Source organism: Cydia amplana, chromosome 9 (assembly GCF_948474715.1).
Source record: "Cydia amplana chromosome 9, ilCydAmpl1.1, whole genome shotgun sequence".
Taxonomy (NCBI): Eukaryota; Metazoa; Arthropoda; class Insecta; order Lepidoptera; family Tortricidae; genus Cydia; species Cydia amplana.
In genome coordinates, this window is record NC_086077.1 from 10,783,410 (window position 1) to 10,808,135 (window position 24,726).

General features: G+C 37.5%; 1 protein-coding gene across 1 annotated transcript; it reads left to right on the forward strand.

Moving 5' to 3' along the window:
* The first annotated feature begins 1,585 nt into the window (after positions 1-1,585).
* On the forward strand, positions 1,586-7,071 carry LOC134651104 (UDP-glucosyltransferase 2-like). The gene is made up of 4 exons (XM_063506101.1): positions 1,586-2,431; positions 5,564-5,786; positions 5,988-6,207; positions 6,791-7,071. The coding sequence occupies exons 1-4, from the start codon at positions 1,592-1,594 to the stop codon at positions 7,068-7,070; spliced, it is 1,563 nt and encodes a 520-aa protein (XP_063362171.1). The 5' UTR covers positions 1,586-1,591; the 3' UTR covers position 7,071.
* The last annotated feature ends 17,655 nt before the right edge of the window (positions 7,072-24,726 follow it).

The window sequence follows — 24,726 nt, forward strand, 5'->3', positions numbered from 1 at the left end:
GAATTGTAATACCTTTAAACGAGCAATTCTTGTTTATTTATTTATTTATTTATATATACATATATATATATATTTCGGCGATCTCGGAAACGGCTCTAACGATTTCGATGAGATTTGGTATATGGGGATTTTCGGGGGCGAAAAATTGATCTAGCTAGGTCTTATCTTTGGGAAAACGCTAGTTTCTGAGTTTTTATATGTTTTCCGAGCAAAGCTCGGTCTCCCAGATATTTGTAATTCAAGGACGAAGTTACTCCGTCGAAGTGTAATGATGATATGAGGAAATATTTTACTATACGTAAGTCATGATTACGAAGCAGATGGGTCTCCCCATACTTATCGACGCGGATTCGGCGAAAGCCGATAGTAAACAGCATAAATAGGTAAGGTTCGGTTCGGCTCCGTTCGGCCGTCGACGGCCGACGTGTCGGCGTCTTTTTCGCTCTTATTGCGTGGACATAAAGTTTCATTTCTATTGGCATTGCCGATTCCGCGTCGATAAGTTTGGGGAGACCCATACTCGTATATTGTATTAAGTACAGCCGGTTACCTGATCAATGCCAGCCTAGAGCAATACATTTTAGTTTTTTTTTATCATCTAATAACTTTAAACTAGCAATTCTTGTATATTTATTTATATATAGGTACATATGTTTCGGGGACCTCGGAAACAGCTCTAACGATTTCGATGAAATTTGCTATATGGGGGTTTTCGGGGGCGAAAAATCGATCTACATAGGTCTTACCTCTGGGGAAACGCGCATTTTTAGGGTTCCGTACCCAAAGGGTAAAAACGAGACCCTATTACTAAGACTCCGCTGTCCGTCCGTCCGTCCGTCCGTATGTCACCAGGCTGTATCTCACGAACCGTGATAGCTAGACAGTTGAAATTTTCACAGATGATGTATTTCTGTTGCCGCTATAACAACAAATACTAAAAACAGAATAAAATAAAGATTTAAGTGGGGCTCCCATACAACAAACGTGATTTTTGACCGAAGTTAAGCAACGTCGGGCGGGGTCAGCACTTGGATGGGTGACCGTTTTTTTGCTTGTTTTGCTCTATTTTTTGTTGATGGTGCGGAATCCTCTGTGCGCGAATCCGACTCGCACTTGGCCAGTTTTTATATCTTTTCCGAGCAAAGCTCGGTCTCCCAGATATTATTCAGTAATTTCTGTCGCCGTGTTGCCGATCGTACGTATATTTATATGGCTAGCTCCAATTAAAAAGACAGAAAAGTTCGATTATCTCGAAAACCACGAAACTTTTACTAGACCTAAAAGTGCATTTTCTGGACCAGCCTAAGGTGCTCTGTCGGTGGGTAGAAGGTTATCCACTAATTACCGGGCACCCTGTATGTATATACTCGTATATCCGATACAATAAAAAGATCATGTACCTATACCTATTATATTTTTTTCCACTCCGATTTGATAAACTAGCGGTAATTTGCCTACTTTACTAATACCTACTTAATGATAACACACAAACTATAAACAGTTTCGGCGAGTCATCTAAACTCGACAACTACATGACAATGACCTTGCCCCGTGTAAATATATAGTAGCACTCTGGTTTATGGTGGCTACAATGATAACAATGTCGCGACTGAGAGACTTCGTGTGCTTGTGCGCGCTAGTGTGTTCGAGCCTAGATGCCGCAAGAATCTTGGCCGTATTTCCAACTCCGTCAATAAGTCACCAACTACCGTTCAGACCCCTTACACAAGAGCTCGCGCGTCGCGGACACGAGGTGTTAGTGATCACACCCGATCCTGCGTTTCCTACAGGAAAAGCGCCAGAAAACTTGACGGAAATCGACGTACACGACGTATCCTACGCAACTTGGAGACAATTTATGTCAAAAATCAACAACGGGAAACAAAATGACTTCAGTTCACAATACAAAATTTTCAGTGAAGCAATCAGAACCATATTCGAACAGCAAACGTCCGTTTTTGAAGTGAAGGATATAATCAAGAACCAAAACGATACTTTTGATTTACTGTTAGTAGAAGCTTGCTTTAGACAAGCTCTTGGGTTTTCACATGTTATTAAAACACCAGTTATAGCTGTGAGCTCACTGGGTGCTCTTTTTGATAATTACGAAGTTATTGGAGCACCAACTCATCCTTTACTGTACCCTGATCCAATAAATTCGCGCATATACAACCTGTCCCTTTGGGAAAAGGTTGGCTTATACTATAATTCATTCACTATACAGAATCTAGATAAAAACGTAAAATTAAAAGAAAATACTGTCGTCAGGAGAATTTTTGGTGAAGACACTCCAGCTTTGAGTGAGCTGCAAAATAATATAGATATGCTGTTTTTAAACATTCATCCTATTTGGGAGGGCAATCGTCCTGTGCCTCCCGGCGTCGTTCATATTGGAGGGATACACCAAACTCCAGAGAAGCAGTTGCCGCAGGTATGTACACAGTACACACACACAGCCACAAAACTGCACGGTCACTTTATGAATGAATTTGATTCATAAGGTCTCCATGCATTTTTTACATATTTATATGTATTACGTTTTGGTCAAAGGTAGTATAATAATAGTGATGTAAATATTTACTCAAACGTAACATATTAACTGGAATAAAAATAAAGATTTGATTCATTCGCGTTTGAGGTAACTTATTATAAAATGAAGAAATTTATAAATAATAGAATATTCCTTATCAAACTTGTTGTAAGTACTTATAATAAGAAACCGGCCAAGTGCGAGTCGGACTCGCGCACGGAGGGTTCCGCACCATCAACAAAAAATAGAGCAAAAAAATCGTGTTTGTTGTATGGGAGCCCCCCTTACATTTTTTGTTTTTTTTAGTATTTGTTGTTATAGCGGCAACAGAGATACTTACATCATTTGTGAAAATTTCAACTGTCTAGCTATCGCGGTTCATGAGCATACAGCCTGGTAACAGACTGACGGACGGACGGACGGACAGCGAAGTCTTAGTAATAGGGTCCCGTTTTTTACCCTTTGGGTACGGAACCCTAAAAATGGTAGTTTTATTTCAGTCAGTAGTTATCAATGTCGATACTTTGTCCCCTTATCATCTTGTAACTTGATCACGCTATATTATGTCATTCGTCATAATGACATACATGTAATCCTTAATAAACCGGGTTGAAGGCACCAACTTTAATCATTGTCGTTATTTGAATTGTAATTCAAGGACGAAGTCACTCCGTCGAAGTGTGATGATGATATGAGGAAATATTTTTACAAAAGTCATGATTACCAAGCAGTTATATATTGTATGTATAGCCGGTTACCTTATCAATACCAGTCTAGAGCAATTAATTTTAGGTTTTTTTTTATCATATTGAGTAATTTGTGTCGCCGTGTTGCCGATCGTACGTCATATATATCCGTTACAATAAAAAGATCATGTACCTACCTATTATATATATTTTTCCATTACGATTCGAAAAACTAGCGGTAGCTTGCCAACTTTACTAATACTTAATGAATGATGATAACGCACTAACTATTTAAACAGTTTCGGCGAGTCATCTAAGCTCGACAACTACATGACAATGACCTTGTCGCGTGTAAATATATACTCGTAGTAGCACTCTGATTTATCAAGCTACAGTGATAACAATGTCGCGACTGAGAGACTTCGTGTGCTTGTGCGCGCTAGTGTGTTCGAGCCTAGATGCCGCAAGAATCTTGGCCGTATTTCCAACTCCGTCAATAAGTCACCAACTACCGTTCAGACCCCTTACACAAGAGCTCGCGCGTCGCGGACACGAGGTGGTAGTGATCACACCCGATCCTGCGTTTCCTACAGGAAAAGCGCCAGAAAACTTGAGGGAAATCGACGTACACGACGTATCTTACGCAACTTGGAGACAATTTATGTCAAAAATCAACAACGGGAAACAAAATGACTTCAGTTCACAATACAAAATGTTCAGTGAAGCAATCAGAACCATATTCGAACAGCAAACGTCAGTTTTTGAAGTGAAGGATATAATCAAGAACCAAAACGATACTTTTGATTTACTGCTAGTAGAAGCTTGCTTTAGACAAGCTCTTGGGTTTTCACATGTCATTAAAACACCAGTTATAGCTGTGAGTTCACTGGGTGCTCTTTTTGATAATTACGAAGTTATTGGAGCACCAACTCATCCTTTACTGTACCCCGATGTAATGAATTCACGCATATACAACCTATGCCTTTGGGAAAAGGTTGGCTTATACTATAATACATTCAGTATGCAAAATCTACATAAAAACGTAGAATTAAAAGAAAATACTGTCGTTTGGAGAATTTTTGGTGAAGACACTCCAGCTTTGAGTGAGCTGCAAAATAATATAGATATGCTGTTTTTAAACATTCATCCTATTTGGGAGGGCAATCGGCCTGTGCCCCCCGGCGTCGTTCATATTGGAGGGATACACCAAACTCCAAAGAAGAAGTTGCCGCAGGTATGTAGGTACATACACTCGGTCGCAAAACTGCATGGCCACTCCGGTTATTGATACCCGCATCAACAGGGTTTAAATATATTTTTAATACATATATAATATATGTACTTATAGTTATTTAGGTCAGATTAAGCTAACGAGTAATATGACAGCGACTAAATTTAACAATCAGTCACACCCACGATAAGAAGGCCTCAATATAAAAATGTAACAATTTAACAATCAGTCATACGATAAGTAGGCCTCAATTATAATACAAATATATACTTCCTTGTTATTGACTGAGCCAACAAAAAAAAAACATACAAAATCATAACATGACATTATTTTACAGTTAAAATTGGAACTAAGCCAGCAGTCCTAGATGAAAAATATTGACTGACCAAAATTTTGCGGTAAAGAGGATTTCGCTAACCATGACGATGCCCATGGTGTTTTGTCATAGTTGGAATTTGAAATCCTCTTGGTGGTTAGGCACCAAACCACATTACTCGCACATAAATTTGCATTTTGACGACAAAAACATTGTTGCCTACCGGATATCAGTGGACTTTGTTATGGTTTATCGATAACTTCTCACATGACTAGATTATCGACATTAAATGTCGACTATTACCCATCACTTTTCTGTCTGTGTACGTATTTAGAAACTTGACCCCGCCTCTAAAATTAGTGCGATAAGGACAACTGCAGCCGAGGCGAAAAATCCTACGTAAAAATCTCTAAAATCGAGGTTATGCACTCGACTGTTTCCTCCTCCAAAACTTGACCAATCGTAACCAAATTTGGAAATCTAAATGATTATGAAATTATCTGTGTCGGACTGTTTAGCTTTTTTGGCTAACTGATATCAGTTTTGAATACCACGCCTCAAATTGCGGCATATTTAATTAGGCCATTTTGGCCATGTGTGAAGAAGGGCTCTAGTGCCTTAAAAAACTAAAATATCAAAAAAAGCAAAACCGTCCGACACAGATATAAATAATAATAATCTGTGTTGAAAAAATCATTGCTCTAGCTTCAAATACCACGGACGAAACAGTCGAGTCCGTTTGTATGGAGAAATTCCCATTCCTGTTGGCTCTTAATAATTTACTTGATATTCATTTCTAGGACTTACAGCAGTACCTCGATTCATCCGAGCACGGCGTGATCTACCTGAGTTTCGGTTCAAACGTCGACACATCGATGCTACCCCCAGAGAAAGTACAAAGCATCATAAACGTATTTTCGCAACTGCCTTACGACGTCCTCTGGAAATGGAACCAGGACGAGCTTCCCGGACGGACGAAGAACATCAGGATTTCAAAATGGTTTCCCCAGTCTGACCTCTTAAGTGAGTCTGCTACAAAATATTGAAAATATTCCTGACTTGTGCGCGATACGTTCATTCCACGATTTTCTTCGAATTGGACCAGAAGGACGGTCATTCTGTCATTCTGCGCTTTTTACAAGTGGTTCGACAAGTTGTACATAGTCATGTTATTAATTGAACTATATCTACTTTGTAGAATTAATATTAATTATTTTTTCACAGAACATCCAAAAATCAAACTGTTTATCACACAAGGAGGCTTGCAGTCAACAGACGAAACAATTATCGCCGGAGTTCCTGTCGTGGGCATTCCAATGTTCGGTGACCAGTGGTACAATGTCGAAAAATACGTGCACCACAAAATTGGAAAGCAAATAAACCTCCCCGATCTCGATGAAGAAACATTTAAGAGTACCATTCAAACTGTTATTGAAGATAAAACGTAAGATTTTCCACTTGCAATTATACTTCAATACTTTGTAATTAGCACTGCCTAATATAGATACAGATAAGTATTTAAGTAGGTAAATATCTTTGTCAGACAGTAAATATGTGATAATTCAAACGGACAGATTAAATCGAATAGCATAGACTTATCTGAATAATTACTTACATTGTAAGGATATGTAGGTACCTGCACATACCTAAGCTAGCACTATTCGATATGCAATTTTCAGCGTATTGGCGTAATGAAGTTTTATTTAGGTGAGTTCCTCTGTAAAACGCTCCTCCGTGACTTTTGCCGTAACGTAAATCTTTAGTACCGAAAATCGTCAAAATCTTTTCAAAGTTTTTGACAAGGACCCGGTGGGATATAAAAAACCAGCTGACACTTATTTAATGCAAGGCGGAATGTAGGCACCCATTATGAATTAGTTCGTGTGCTACGTAATGCATTCGCACACCGATTTGCCCGCACATTATTTATAGCACGTATTAATATCGTAATATCTGGATTTATTGACATTACCTGTCTTGGCAAAGCCCGATTCTGACTTATTACTAGAATAAACCACTTTTTTCAGATACCGCGAAAACGTGGTGCGCCTGAGATCCCTGATGGCGGATCAGCCGATGAGCCCCCTGGAGCGCGCGGTGTGGTGGACGGAGCACGTGCTGCGGCACGGCGGGCGGCACCTGCGCGCGCCGGCCGCCAACATGGGCTGGCGAGAGTATTACGAAGTGGACCTAGTACTTGCCATACTTAGTATAGCCACGGCTGCGATTGTGGCCGTGTCGGTAGTATTATACAAGACTGTCAAATTCATTTTAGGTTCTAGAAATGTGAAAGTTAAACGTTCATAAATTATAACTAGTAAGTAGTAGTAGTATTAACTATTATAAGTATTTGAATTAATATTATTTTTATGTTTTCTTTTTAATATTAATGTCACCTAAAAGCCTGACTTTTATTACCTAATACTAAACGTTCAAAATCCGATTTACCTACACCCAAGAGCAATAAAAAAGGCAGGAGCTCTTTATGAAGACTACTGTAGGTAAAGTCAAACTTATATTTTGTCATCAATATAATACCCCTATCCCATACGTCTCGCTCGCACCAATACATGTATAGAAATAAAACTATCTAAATGCACATGTGAACGCTAACTCCTGATCAGTAGCAGCAACAGTACCTTCATCGGTCTCCTGGTAACTACTTAGTCAGGTGCGTACGGACTGGAATTAGTGCGTACGTACTGCAGTGGCGGCGCGTCGAACATATCCATAGGCAAGCCGCAAGCGCTAATTTGGCTTACATATTAATATTTCCTTTACAACTCTGCAAAAACAAAAACAGGGAAGCCGGTGGGAATCGGTTTTTATAGACGCGCCGCCACTGGTACTTAGTTACGGCTGGTGTTACAAAAGTTTACCGTTCAACTGAGGGCGTGAAGTTATTATGGTCAAGTATGAACTGGCGGAAAGCTTGGCTGCAAGAAGCTAATTTATAGTAATATGTATGTTAAGTAAACTGTAACATATAAACTAGTTTTAGTCTCCAAACTCGGCTATCTTCTAGTTACTAGAGAATCATTGCGCAGCTTCTTTACATGAAGCGCGCACGAGATGAAAATAAACACTAACTGGTGCCATCAAAGAGTGAATTCAAAGCAATAAAGATACACACTTTAAGTAGGTACTTTAAGTAACCCTTCTAAGCCACTATTACTATTAGTTATTCTGTGCCACTATTAATAATCACAATCACAATGTCTCCAAAAAAGGGAATAAAAGCAGCCAGTCGTCTCTTTTACTCCAGTCATTGAGGCAGCGAGCGAGACTGAAAGAATTGCGTCTCGCTCCACTGCCTACGTCACTTGACATGCATGGCAAGATTAATGAAAGCAGGCGATGTGAAAATGTACGGAACCCTCGTACGGGCTCCGTATTCGGGGGAATAACGAGCCATGCGTGGGGATAGTTACGTCGAAAAAGCATACTTATTATTAACTAAACTAAATAATATTGTCTACGGTTACCGCAATAGTTCTTCATGAGATAAAACTATTATGTAAACGGATTATATCGCGTATAATGAACCCCGTTGACCACGAACGCTGCAAAGGGTTGATACGTCGCGATGTATTTCAAATTCATTTTATACGCGATATCATCCGTTTATAAATATAGTTTTATTTCATAATAAGCAAAAATAACTGAAATTTATCTTTAGAATAAAAAATCAATCCTATGAAAGTACCATCGTCGGTAGTAATGAATTTCGCTAATCTTTGATTTTTTTTATGTCTAAAAATTATCTTTTAGGATACTTCAGAGTATTGTTTATAGTACCATCCCCCGCAATCGGTGGACCTTATGCCTTTTGTAATAAGGTTCACTAATGTACAGTTAAGAATGTTGCTTTTTATACAGTAATGATATTAAATATTGAGTATTAACCGGAGCGCGTTATTTTTTTTTAATCACTAAAAATCGAATTATTAATATTGATTTAAACTTTTACGATTTTTACACATTATTAAATTCTACAACGGGACTTAATCGCCTATCTAAGTTTTAAGATTTTCCTCCGACGTTTCGAGGTCGGCGTTGTCCCCGTGGTCTCGGAGAAGACTGGCTTAACTGGCTTGACTGGTAGTTCGAAAAACTCGCGCGGTTAGAAGATGCTGATGTCAACTTAAGCCAGTCTTCTCCGAGACCACGGGGACAACGCCGTCCTCGAAACGTCGGAGGAAAATCTTAAAACTTAGAAACGCGATTAAGTCCCGTTGTACAATTTAATAACGAATTATTAATATTTTAAACCCCTTAGAAACAAAATGATTACCGGTCGGCTTTTAGATTTGACACCTTCCCATGTTACTACTTTCTAAACATAATTTTGAACACTTGTGAACTCAACGGTACACCCCTGTGACATAATTTATGTAACGGAATAATCAAACACGCATTCATCGTTCACTAGTTTTGTGATTAGACTTAATTTGTCAATTCATTTGCTCCGCTTGTCTACATTTCGTGTGTAGGTTTACTTATTTACTACAACATAATTTAAGTCCTAAAATCGAGTTTAATAATAATTTATTGGCCTCATAATATTGGTATACCTACCCCATTTATTTTTAAGATTTCAATTTTTCTAACCTCAAAAGTACCTACTGGTAATTATTATTTTCTTCCAAAATGGGTTCCTATGATAATTATATACTATTGCGGAATAATACTATGTAAACGACACAATAATACAATGCATAAGTAATTACTCGGATTGAATTTTGGAGGAAAAAAGGTACCACTAGCTACTTTTGAGGTTATACGGGAAAACATTTCATTTCAAACAAACCTTCTGTCGTCCTTTGGTATTAGGTTAGTTAAGTGTATTCTTGTGGTAAAATACAAAAACATTCTCATAATTCTAAAAAGCGTCAATGGTTAAAAAAGGGCACCAGCTTAAACATAAATAATAATAAAATGTATTTACAAGCTCACAAAGGATTTGTTACAATTTCACAGTAAGACTATACAGGGTGTCCCAAGAAGTAGTGATATACTGAAGCTGGGAGGTAGAGGACCTAGAGGGCTATCTGAATCACCCCCATGTATGTTCCGCGATTTTTCGTATTTTCGGAGTTATGATTTTTTTTAATTTTTCACCTATCGCCGAGTACGATGAGATTTTTATTTATGGTGACGTGAATTATTGCGGTAGATGCTTGATTTTTTTTGTATGCTAAGCTGATAAATAGGCCAATTCAGTATGGTAACATTTACTATCGTTAGATCTCTGAATGGAATTAAAAAAAAAATTAATGCCAAGAAAGATAAAATTACCCAGTATGTTTTATTTTTCTAAGCGCCCTTGAAGTTGTGAACATACTGGGTAATTTTATCTTTCTTGGCATTATTTTTTTTTTAATTCCATTCAAAGATCTAACGATAGTAAATGTTACCATACTGAATTGGCCTATCTATCAGCGTAGCACACAAAAAAAATCAAGCATCTACCGCAATAATTCACGTCACCATAAATAAAAACCTCATCGTACTCGGCGATAGGTGAAAAATTAAAAAAAAATCATAACTCCGAAAATACGAAAAATCGCTGAACATACATGGGGGTGATTCAGATAGCCCTCTAGGTCCTCTACCTCCCAGCTTCAGTATATCACTACTTCTTGGGACACCCTGTATAATAAATAAAATAAGAGAGGACGTGATCCTTTGTAACAGACTATATTTAAACATATATCTGAACACTTCTGTTTAGCTTTTAAAAGGTTTATTGTAAGAGCATTTCTTGATGTGTATTTTTATTGAGCGGCATCGTCTTTTAGACTAAGCTCGTTAAATAAAGATTTAAAAAAAAATCTGAACATTATGGATATGTCACCGTAAAATTGTAAACACTCGTCATATTATAATCTCGCTAGTTACATTATAAACTGACGGTAGGGAGATTATAATCTAACCTAACCTAACCTACGTTAGATTATAAACTAACGGGTTCACAATCTTACGGTGTCATATATATACAGCAAAGTACACAAGAACTAGAAAGGTCCTCCTACACAAGATACAATTAAGGTACAAAAACTTTCGCATCTGTATGTAGTAAAGATACAAACTATAAGGAGTCACAATAAAACTTATCGTTTGCTACAACTCAGTCTCTCTTAGAGTAGGTAACTTGCCGAAAGCAAGCGGAGAATTTCAATAATACCAGCACTGGAGCCTTGTGAATGTACCGGAGCGGGACCGCGGGAAAATTCCAGTTATTCGTGACTACTATAGCCCACACAGACGACGCGCAACAGCTGAGTAAGAATCTATGAAAAACATTAAGGCAACCTGGGGTAAGGTCAGGCGTGTCTCACTCCGCGATTTCGTCGCTTTGCTACAGGTAGCTAAAAGTACATCCGTTCGGCCCCACTTTTAGGGAAAGCCATAAGACGCGCGTGGCGCGGTCGCCACCTAGCGGCCATATCTGTGCTAATCGTAACAGACGCGTTTTGTTACAGAGTGTGTCTTCTTTACTTAGTACTATTATTTATTCTGTGGTAAGGTACAGGCGAGTCAAGTTACAAAAATCTATCTAAGGGGCTGCCGCGAAAACCGATTTCGCAAATTGCGTGGATTTTTCTCTTTTACTCCGATGAAGGCGTAAATAGAGTGAGAGAAAAATGTCCGCAATTTGCGAACTTTGATTTTGCCGGTAGCGCCCCTAGCGTCTCTGCTTTACACGATTTTTTATTAGGGTTCCGTAGCCAAATGGCAAAAAACGGAACCCTTATAGATTCGTCATGTCTGTCTGTCTGTCCGTCTGTCCGTCTGTCTGTCCGTCCGTATGTCACAGCCACTTTTCTCCGAAACTATAAGAACTATACTATTGAAACTTGGTAAGTAGATGTATTCTGTGAACCGCATTAAGATTTTCACACAAAAATAGAAAAAAAAAACAATAAATTTTTGGGGTTCCCCATTAGGGTGGAGCGTCGTTGTATGGGAAAAAATAAAAATTTGATTATCAATGTGGAACCGGTACAAAAAGTTGCAGTTTGTCATGTAGATTATAGTGATTATATAAAGTTTCAAAATAAACACTACTTTTAGCCCTCTACCCAGCCGCTAAAGAAATTAATAAAGGTAAATTTTCATCAATTATTTAAATACTATTTCACTAATATGTGTACATTTTATTGAAATTATATAATACTTAATAAGCGTTTAATAAGTTATTACCAAAATTTTTGTGCCTTTTTTAAATATTTATGAAATAATAAAATTTCAAACTTTCATATTAAACAGCAATTTCATGGAAAACAAGGAAAATGCTACAGTGTAAAAAAATTATATGAGTTATTTTTTTTAGACGTTCTTGTGCCAAAGTAACGGTGTTATTGATTACGAAAAGTATCATTTTACTGCAAAAAATGGGTTACTTATATGTTTAAATGAGCGTCAAATTTTGCCCTTCGGCGTCGCTTACGCCCTTTTTGGGTCATGTTCACACGTATGTTAGGCATATATTTACTTTTACTAGTAGTATTTTTATTATCTTATCACGTTCAAAATAGTTTTCACTGTTCTGTAATAAGTTGTAAACTGCAATTTGTGCACAATATCTGGGTTAAAGGGACTTTTCCATAAAACCTCTATTTACGTGGTTTTACCATGTCATCAAAATATACGTTATAAACAAAAATAAGTATAGGAATCGAGTATATCTGTAACAAAAAGATGTTATTTAATGAATAAAACTTGTTATAAAAAAAATAAGCATAAATTAAATTTATTAAAAATATACATATATTGCTATATATAATCGAATAGTAGAGGGCTAAAAGTATATACCAATATTTTTATTATTATTTTTCCCTTAAATAATAAAAAATTAGACATCCTTTTAGAGGGGTTCCATTGCTATATTCAAGAATTTTGGATTTCGCTCCACCCTATTCCCCATACTTCGAACTGAAACTCAAAAATTTTTTTTTCATCAAACCCATACGTATGGGGTATCTATGGATAGGTCTTCAAAAATGATATTGAGGTTTCTAATATCATTTTTTTCTAAACTGAATAGTTTGCGCGAGAGACACTTCCAAAGTGGTAAAATGTGTCCCTCCCCCCCCCCCTGTAACTTCTAAAATAAGAGAATGATAAAACTAAAAAAAATATATGATGTACATTACCATTAAACTTCCACCGAAAATTGGTTTGAACGAGATCTAGTAAGTAGTTTTTTTTATACGTCATAAATCGCCTAAATACGGAACCTTTCATGGGCGAGTCTGACTCGCACTTGGCCGCTTTTTGACAATCTTACACTGCTATGGATAAAAATCTACAGCCTACTGTGATATACTACTACGATATAATCCCCACTTTTGCTCCGACTTATAATACCTATATCAATCACACTAGAAGAAAAATTCTGCCGAAATTGCTGCTAAAATATAAGCAGTGCAAATTTCCCTAAGTCGAACTAGTGAATAATTTTGTCCCAGTTGCTGTCGAAACGGGCGGACCTTGGAATGCGAAGAAACGAATTAAAAATATACCGGAAATATAGGGCACCGCCGGTTGAAGGGCTGCGACTGGGCTGGGTCTTCAGCAAATATATTAGGTCGAGGAAAAAGTATTTTCGTATTTTATAAGTAGGTGTAAAGTTGTAGTAAAAACTCTTTGGTTGTTTGTATCTGGCTGGTTTAGCGCCACGCGTGGTAAATTAACTATTTAATGTTTTTTTTACAAAATGCGGACGTTTTACAATTTGCAATAACATTATTGCAAATTGTAAAACGTCCGCATTTTTAATGAAATCAAATTTGAATGTCATTAAACCGTAAAAAAAACGTTGGCATTAGTATTTAGTATTCAAATTTGATTTCATCATAAAATTACTGGATTCTAAAAATTATTCACAGTTTCGTAAGAAAACAAAAGTTAAATTCGTCTATGTTTTCATTAAAGACATGCATTCTGGGACACGTTTAATTTTTCCTACTTTAATAAACTCTGTTTACTAACTTATTAAATTCCTACCATTACTTGTCCTGGTAGTCCGTGCACGCTCCGCTAATGTTTTACTCCCGAAACAGGATGACAATTTAGTACGGCGTCGACAAATTGCTTTCGTGAAAAATGAGCCTCACTATACAGCGAGCGGCTACACGACTACTATACAGCAGAGCAACTAGTTGCCAGTTATATGGCTTCTTTAGGCCTTGAGTGTGAGGCTTGTGTTGGCAGGATGATAATGTGTTGGTAAGTAGTGTGTTCATAGCATAGACATGGACATTTATTTATTATGTGACTGCTTCAATATTGAAACGCATTAAAATACGAGTGTGGGTTTATGAAACGAGCTGATGATGTACGTACAGTACAGACATACACTGCTTTATCTAGGTACACTACACACATATAATAACTAGACACTTAATAGTACATTACGATACAAGTGCGAAAAGTAGGAAATGAGTGGCGATAAATTAAAACATGACCGAAGGGAGTGTTTTAAATCGACACGGCTTGCGAATTGCCTATTATAAGATATATATTTTTATCGTACCTACAACGTTTTACAGTACCTAAAACGGCCCTTAAAATTTTCGACATAGGCACGTAAATTGTTAATTATTGCAGTAAAGTAGTACCATTTGTACTGAAAAATAATTAATGCTTTGTATAGTGATGTGTACTTAGTTTTTTTTATACATATGTATGATACATTGATACATTTAATAATATTTTTAGGCGCCTTCATTACATTTGAGAAATGATAAACCTATTTCTATTTTAATAAAAGTTACTCGCAATAGGTAACAGTAATCAAGGTCGTAACAACCAAGTATAATGTAATCTAGTTTATACATTTACGGGTTATACGGTTACTTTTGTATGGATAGAGGAGCGGTCGTCTAGGAAGACAGGAATCAACAATAAAACTATAAGGTATCTTGACCCCAAATTAGTTAAGAATAAATTTAAATAAACCGACATGCTCCAAATGGAAGCCCCATTTACCGTTCCGATTTCGTATTTTCCGTAATAAACAGGAAAATCATTACTCGTGAGAAAAATGGAAATATTTGAACATCTGAATCTTTAATTTTAATCCCCATAATTTGTTAAATGTACGCAAGGAAAGAGATGAATTCAGCAGGTAGGTTATACTGTCCGTGGTAGTATTGTTACTATGAAATCCTGTTACGACGATTTTGATATTATTTTTTACTATACGACACCATAAGTATATTATGATCTACTAAACAAATTACACCCTTAGGTACTACACTGTAGGCCTGTAGGGGCATATCGCCAAGATCTTTCTTTTTTGGCATCTGTATCTGTACCACAAATTAGTTCTGGTCCCATGTCCTTGGTCCAAATGGATCACATGAACCGTGGCAGAAAGCCGAGACAACGTTAGAAAAGATAATGATGACCATTTTTTTACAACGCTAGTGCAGTAAACTTTCCTGCCCTGGCGATAAAAGCCTGTTCGAAGTGAGTAACTGAACTGAACCCGTAGAACTTCTTTTAGGTACTTAAGAAGAAGTATTTGAAGTCACAGTGACTAACGGGAACGAACGTGCTTGTTTTAAAACGCTCTACGTTCACTCAATCTATAAGTAAATAAATACCAAATACCTTTAAAAATGTCTGCGATCAGGCCGGGCACTGCTACTAAAAATATATTTTCATTATAAGTGTAGCAGAGAAATCTATTGACAGGCCGTGTAACTTAGTTAAACACAACTTAGCCAAAATTTATTACTCTTAGTAAAACAAGAGCTCTCAGCCTGCGATACTCTGACCAAGATAGGCCCTTGTTGCCCCAAGTGCTTCATGCTAAGTGAGAGAAACAACGGTCTGCGTATAAATTCAGCGCTTGTGGGTCATTACTGTAATGGCCACCGTTAGGAGCCGATGCATTTTTTATTCACCTATCCAAACATGCTTTTCGACGATTCCGTTTTTGCGGAGAATGATTGATGGCTAGCGGCCGGTCATGTTTCGTATTTTATATGCAAACGCGGTTTTTTACTGTGGCAACATGTGCAACAAATTTCACCCGTTTCAAGAACATCCCATAATCAAGAAAGTTTTAAAAGACAAGGACCTATTATTATTAACTCTTTCCTCAGTTAGTTCATAGAGAAATATAGTAAGACGAGAGTGCTCACTCCATACATCAGTTCAGACTATTAATTTCAGTGTCTACATCTAGCATCGAGTAGCGGAACTATCAGTACTGTACTGCTACATCTATTGTCAAGTAGCAGTACCTAGGTACTGATAGTTCCGCTACTCGATGCTAGATGCTAATAGTCTTTTTGGTACTAAAACTTATGTATGGAGTGAGCACGTACTCTATGTATTTTTTTCTCTATGGTTAGGTAGAAATGAAAAACCGGCCAAGTGCGAGTCGGACTCGCGTTCCAAGTGTTCCGTACATTACCCAATTTTTAATAATGTATTTTTTTATGTGTAACGTGAGTGAAATGTCTTTAAAAAACCATTAGTAGGGATCGGATCAAAAACTAGATAATTAAGTCCGACTCACGCTTGACTGCACATTTCTAATAGGTTTTCCTGTCATATAATTATAGGTAAAGGATTATTTTGTGTATTTTTTTCAAAATTTCTGATGCTGTAGTTTCGGAGATAAAGAGGGGGAATGGTCGGACAGACAGACAGACAGACGCACGAGTGATCCCATAAGGGTTCCGTTTTTTCCTTTACCGTACCGTACCTTTCTGTACCTCACGCATCTCTAAAAAACAAAGTAAGGATTTATACGCCGTAAATGTAATAATACATAGAAAGTATAGGAACGTATAGACCGTTCCTTCCCCTCCTCGTCGAAATATTATATTTATTATAGAAGCCTTTGCACGATTAACAGGATAAAAGCTATTCACGTTGTTTGTGTGATTACGGAATATTATGAAGAAGTAGGAAAATATTTGGAACGTACACCCAGGCCTTTGTTGTCAGAAAGAAGTTTATTTAGTCATTTGACTGCCAAGTATCGCCAAGGGACTTGGCGAAAACTAATTTTGACTGAAACATCCCAGTTAAAACTAGCTTTCGCCTTACAGAAAACTAGTTTTAACTAGTGAAAATGCGCTTTCACTGAGGCGATACGGGAAACTAGTTTAACTTATTATGACATAAGTAACCAAAATAATATTGTGATGAATAGGTGCGAGTGGTATTGACATGTTTGCCATGATACTAAATAGGCACCTACGTCAATGTTTAGTAGGTACCGATAATTTATTATATTGTTTAATAGATCCATTGCATCATTCGACTATAGGTTTGTAACAATATTTTGTCATGTCCTGCCCTAGTAGCACGGTCGCATTTTTATCATTTATCACCATGCCTGTCACGTTCTAACAAGTAGGTAAGTGCGAAAGTGACGGGCATAGTGATAGTGGATAAAAATGGATCCGTGCTGAGCCCGCTGAATTCCATTACAATGCGTTAATAATATGTAACAACATAAATCATGACATGTACTTTTAATATAACGTTTTATTTTTAGACTTTGACTTTGACTACGAAAAAAGTATTTTAACATATAACGACTCCGTGGATTCTAAAACCACGGTAAGCACCCAATAGTCCCAAGCCTAGGTAGTTATCGCGGTCCAGTGACAGACTAGTTGATATTGTTGATAACATGAGAGCATTTTCTTTTCAAGCTTTATTGCCGTTATCACACAGTTATTAATGAAACAACTGGTGCGAATAGTTTCTTTGTTAAACATTGCTCCTAGACCCTTGGTAACTCCTGTAGTTACGCAAGTGTTCATTTATGATGTGCGCGTAACAAATATTAGGTGCGTCTTTGTATTCAATTGCGGCACTCCGCCGGTAAAGAATGGCGTCGGAACAAATAAAAGAACCGTGTAATGTGATTTAGTACATCCCCTATCAGGATCTAAAGAAGTGGCGCAAAATGAAAGATGCAGCGATTTCAGTGCTATAGCCGCGAAAATCGAAGTTCGCAAATTGCGGGCATTTTTCTCTGTCACTCCAATTACGCCTTCATTGGAGTAAAAGAGAAAGATCCCCGCAATTTCCGATTTTCGATTTTCGCGGTAGCCCCTCAGATACACCATGGCACGCCTATTGACAAGTAAAGCAAAGTAACATCTTGAACGTCGTTGCGCTTGTAAATCACATGTCGATATTTATTTACGAGCGCAGCGATGAGAAACATTTGAGACAGCCAAATAATTGAAATAAATATACATAACACATAGATGCATCATTTGAATTTTCATACAATACGTAACCTATGAATTTGAATTATATGAGGTATAGCTGCGATATGGAGTAGGTATTACGGCGGAATTTACAACCGGGGACCTTTTTTCGTCATTTACAATATCACGAAACGATTCGATATCGAAGAATTCACTGAACAAAACTTATATGCCGACGGACCATTCTCTGTTATGGCTCCTCTACCTACACGATGGGCCAGCGCCGGCCACTCCAAGGGACACAGCCATGCGGTAGAATGAGATAGCAATATCACTTGCTCCCTCTAACGCATAAATGCGTCCCTTGGAGTGGCCGGCGCTGGCCCATCGTTTAGTTAGAGGAGCCATAACGATAGCGGGCTTACCATAAGATGTAAGGTAATAGTAAAACCAACCGTCACCGCGAGTATTTTGCACCACCCCCGATGCGTACATCGCAAGGGTCAAACGCGGAACCGCGTGATAAATAATATCGCTTGTATCATTCTACCGGCGGAATAGGAAAACACGTACATATTACCGCACTTTATCTTTTTAAAGGCCGTTTTATGATTCCATTTTTGTCCATTTACATGATTGTCGGATTGGTCTTTGGGGAGCGTTTGTGTAGGCGTTGTGAGCAACGTTCCTCAACGTTGCCTGTAAATTGAGTTTGAGTCTATCTTAAACATTAATACAGTTAAACTATGTATTAACTTGTGTTTCTTCACTGCCTCCGACTAATGATCATTGCGCTGGAAATAACTTTACGGGCGTAGAGCGGTGTAACCTCTTAGTAGTCTTAGTACAAACAAAGACATAATTATATGGCGGATATAATATTCAACTCTATCGATAGCTATTAGAGTTCAAATTAAAATAAATTATCGTATATGCTATGCGGTAAAGGGTTAAGAAATGTAAAATTATTAACCCTATCGAGTCGAAACAGAACGCTCTGATACTAGCACCTACATGGTAAAAGCATCGATAATTGAGTTTACTGATATAGGAACTCCCTACCTGTGATTTAAATTCGATGTCTGACACGATTGTCACTGACATCATAATCCATAAACGTTTCATTACAAGATTATGTAGTTCAAATCGCCCTCCAGTTTTCCATCAGTGGAAGTTCTGTAGGCTGGTTGATATCTATTCTGTGCTTGACGATAAATTTCAATGTGTATGTTGTTTTTATATGTAAGGGCCCTACAAACACATTATGTAGGAGTAACCGACTTAACATAACCCAACTTAAAACCAACGCGCCGCTATTTAGCCACGCGTAGAACACGTCTGGACATAAATTTTCGACGGAAGCAAATGATCTGGCCTGTTTGACGTCACGGCTAATTGGTGGCGGGATTTAGGGCCGTTAATATTGAATGCTGGCAACCCTGGCTCAATAGCTATCGGGAGGTAATTGATGTCACGTGCCCAACATATGGCAAGTAGGGTTGGCATTGGCACGTTGGGTTTAGGGAAATTCGGACGCCATCATCATATTGAATTGTAGATATCTTTAAATATTAGCACACACGTACCTGCATAATATCTATGGTTCCGCCCTAGGATAAAACTCAGGTCTGAAAGTGCTTTTATGCCACCGAATCGGAGCATTATAAAGATAATTTGTGTCATAAATATGCCCCTAGCCGATAGGGAGTATATTTCCCACCATCATTTCGACTCACTTTCGACTCTACTTATAAAAAAATATGTGGTTCAAATTTGATTAATTTGTCCTGTCTATCCTATTAAAACTCTGCCTTGTTCGTTGCAGGGAAAACAAGTAAATATTATAATTTTATGAAGCTCTTTGCATCTTAAAGCCTCTTACTGGACGCGGTCTATACTAAAAATGTTTTTCTAAAACACTATGTTTTATACCGTAATTGCCAGGTTAGTGACAGCCCTAGTACCGGATTGATTTCACAAGCACGTCATAAAGGCAGCTGGATCGGACTCGTGCTGCATAATTGCTGCCAAAGACGATGGACAATGAATAGGGCTTAGATTATTTTGTTCAAGGTTTCTCAAACCCTAACCATTTGTCCTAACCTAAATATTTCCTTAAAAATATATTTTAATTTACCTACTTACCTTTTTAAGTTGATATGTTAAGTTATTTTTTTTTGGTTATAGAATAAATGGGCTGTTTATTTATTATTATTTATTTATTTTAACCATTTGTCCATTACAAAATCTAAGACTCCTTGATAAATCATAAATTATTTATTTGCGTGAAAAAAAGGGTACCTACAGTTACAGATGTTTACGTTTGTTGTTGTCCTCCTTATTCAGCTGTCCACAAACAGCATGCAAACAATACAGGGGGCCGATTTTTGAATTTCGAACGTTCGAATTTAAAAGCGAAGTGGTCGAAAATAATCGTACACGAAAATTTGTCACGATTTTTTTCGCATGATCTAATACTTCTTTTTGAAAGTCACTATTCGACCGTGTATTAGTGATTATCGATAATAAGGACTTAAAAATTATTTATATTATTTCAATCACAAACTAGCTAATGTAATAAACACAAAAAATATAATAAATTAATTTCTTTAAGATATATATTTTTATTGGCGGCATATAATACAAATGTGACCGAATTTGTGGATTCCTATATTCTACTGATAGAATTGAATACGAGTGGTTAATACCACTCGATTCTCAAATTCTATCAGTAGAATTTCAAAAATAGCATTTCATCTTTTTCCACTGATTTTCGATTGACGAAATCGAATAGTCGAGTGTCAAAAATCGGCCCCCAGTTTTTTAAGCAAGAATATTAAAATATAAATATATTTTTTTTTAGGTAAGTACCTAATATATATATTACGTACCTACTCGACTATCGATTCTTTAGTCGACAATAAGTATTTGTAACTATCCATATTAAATCACATGTACCTACAATCACATTTTTTCATACACTTTTCGTCGGGTAGTCACACAAATCTCTATTTTTGGCATTTTGCTGGGACGTCATTTGGCCGCGACCACGACCAGTGAAACCTCTGTGAAACCTCTGTCGAAATGTCGGCAAATAAAGATAACAAAATAAATTCGCGATAGACGACCGATAATTTATAACCATCTTTTGCAGCGGTCTTGAGATAATATTAACTCTAAGCTAATTATACGGTTTAACTCATTTTAGTCACTCGCGCCACATGTCGATTTATATTTTTTGCATGCGAATAAAGAAATCACTGAGTATTTTTCGGTAAAATAGATTTAAATACGGAGCATCAATGTGTTCAACAGGTATTTAATGTCTACCTACAGTACGGGTTTACTTACATACATAATATTAAACTGAAACTAAACCCTTTCTAGGAATACGTATACCTTTCAGAGCCCACACTTAAGCAATATAAATAGAGCTTTAAAAGAGACGAGAAAATATGAATAAACGATATGGGATGGCAAACACGGGATACGAAAATCCTTATATTGTCACCGAGCTTATCCCTGGATAACATGTTTCAAGTGTGATTAAACGCGGTTAAAAAGTAGGGAACTTGTAAGGTAAAATAAGAAAATTGCTCTTTCTTCCCGCAAAAGAGCGCTTCTCAAGATTTCACCCTGAAATTTCTGGAAATTTTTGTCTCATGTTAGACAGACGGCTGCGGAACCCTAAAAATATTTGCATCTCTAATGCAGTTTAAAGCGGACGCAGGCGCCCTAATGCCCGACCGGGTGGCAAGAGCAGTCACTCTAATCAATTCAATTATAGGCGAATCACTTAAAGGACTATTGGTGAATCAGTATAGTCCACAACAAAAACTATAAAATACGGAAAAAAGTATTACATCTACTTGAAGTATGTACGTGATTTCTCTATTTTTGACGGAATTCTTCATCATTATCTTCCCTTCAGCCTTCACCCGAAGATGAGTTGTATGTTTAAATTAAAGTGTGTATTGGTTTGTCTGTCTGTGGCACCGCAACGTCCAGGGAGACTAACCGACTTAGATTTTTTAAGGGCGTCTTCAGCGAGTATAATATAATAAGTAGGTATTTATTGGTACGAGTATGCTTATTTCTTTGGTAAGGTTGAAGTGTTGAAACAGCTTCGAAATTCTTCTCAATTTGATTGCAGAAAGCATGAGTAATTTCCCAGCATGTAGGGATTTTTAAATGAGTACTTATTACAATTTTGAGAAAGTGTCTTGCATAATTTGCAAACTACGTTAAACATTTAAATGATAAAACGGCTGAGGAAGTTGGACAGACGGACGGATAAGGAAGCGCTCCGGGCTAACCCAATTTGTCATCTCGGTTGAAGTTGCACTACTGTTTGACCTCGATCCAACTTTACATCTCATCTAGTTAACTAGTCTTCATTCACTCAGTTAAATGTTAATTTAAAAAAAAAACAAGTTCGCGGACTATTATGCTGATTCTACAATTTGTCATATTACGATACGATCCTGACGATAGCTCACGCTGATTGCACGATACGATCCTGACGATAGCTCACGCTGATTGCACGACACGATACAATGATAGCTCGCACTTAACCAGAAGGCCTACCGGGACAAAGACATAGCATATTTTATAGGCTAGCATATTTTTCTGTTACTCTAATTACGCCTTAATTGGAGTAAAAGAGAAAAATGCCCGCAATTTGCGAACTTCAGTGTTCGCGGTAGGGCCTCAGAGCACATAGGCTGCGTGTGCGAAAACGTGCCCGCATACGTCACACAAGCTTTACCTTTTAACCGCCAGCAATTTTTGATCGAGCGTGCTCGTGTCGCCACCGACAGTAGTTGTACCACGCAGAGTAAGGTTGGCATAGTTACGGGAGTTAGTGTAAGGCCTGAGTGGACGCTCGAAGCGGAGCGTTCGGCGGGGCGTGCAGCGTGGCGTCGGGCTCACAAGTAATTTGAACAGCGTGCACTAAGGCCGCTCCTATACGCTTGCATTTGTTTAACATGCACGCCGCACGCCACGCCCCGCTGCACGCCCAACTCGAGCGTCCACTCAGGCCTTACACTTATAAATGTGCTGTAAAAATCAGATCTTTGTCTTATTTATCAGACTGTGGCGAAATGAGCTGGATATGTAATGTCTTATATACCAGACTCTGGCGGTTAAAGGGTTAAACGGTATTCCGTCCCTCATAAAGAATTTTATATTAGGTGCAAAGCAGACGTGCACTAGTTTAATATTACATTAGTTAGGTATCGTACTCATCGCTCTAAAAAATATATAGTGTTCGTATCTTATGTAATCAATCTAATCTAATCTAGATTTAGGTAGAGAACAGGCGGCCTAGCCAAAGGTGACGATCGCTTGCGCTCCGCCATCGAATCGCTTTGTGTCTCTCTATCACTCTTCCATATTAATGCGACAGTGACAGTTGCGTTTCGATCGCTACGGAGTGTAAGCATTTGGCATGTTGGCTATGCGGCCTGTAGGCCATACGATAAATAAATAAATGTGTACTTTTTATTACATCCGAAACAGCTGAATTGCATCACACGTATCGCAGCAGAAAAAAACTTACATAAATGTTGAATAATTAATTAATTACCATAATCATAATTCTAATCTTGTCCCTGCAAATCATAAGTCCGAAGAAGACGTTTGTTGTAAATAGGCATGTCAACTGATGTTCTACACTTATCTTGTTTTTTACAATAATTCATTAATGCCGAAAGTCGTAATTCAACAGCTTCGTGTACACGTAAATTTCTAGTTCGAACGAACTAGTCCGAAATCACCTACACATGACAGTTAACACATAAAAGCTCCCGCTAAAATGAATATCCACCTACAAACCGAAAACAAGGCCGAAAGTTGCAATAATGGCAACATTACTCAACAACTGATACTATTGATACGAAATGACGTAAAGGTGGGGATGCTCCCAAGAAATTACTTCCTTTTCTGTAAATAGAGGAGAAAACTTGTAAGCAATAAATAACTTGTAGTAAGGCTGTTTTATTTGTTTTTATATCCGCTCCGCTAGGGATTGCTAAGAGAATACAGAAGTGATTGAGATTGTGGCATCAGTATGGAGACTATGGAGTATGGAACACGCAAGGAAGTAATGTTAAATGCACTAAAGTAAAATGTGGATTTCATAAAAATGTATGGACAACGATGTTTTCTTTCAATACCGGGATTCGAACCCGGGACCTCCTGCATCGTAGGCAGGGTCACTACCGACTAGACTATGAGGTTATAGGGAGCTTTAAATAAAATACAACAACTTTGCCCCCTTATACAACAATAATTATTTGTTTTACAAGAGGGCAATGTTGTTACCTCTTCGTGCTAAAGTGTACCTAGGTATACCCGAGCAAGCGAAAAATTCCCAAGTTGAAAATATGATTTTTTTACCCTGCGCGGGTTTAGACAAAAAAATTCACCACACCAACGTGAGGAAAATACAACCTGTAGAACATTACATATAAAATCAGTATGAAATTTCATTAAAAATCAATTCCACCAGCCAACAGCCAAAATGTACTTCTCATTTTAATTACTTTGCCACTCTTGTGCATAAAATTCAACTCTCGTCTCATCAGTTTTTTGAAAAATAAAGAGAGCCTTTACGAACTAGTGTAGTGAAAATTTGTTCAACATTAGATATAAATTCAGCTTTTTGGACAATTCCTATAAAGGTTGAACATAAAAAGAAAACAGAATATGTCACTCAAGAAAGGACACTTACTAATAAATTATTAGTAATAATTTACCGAATG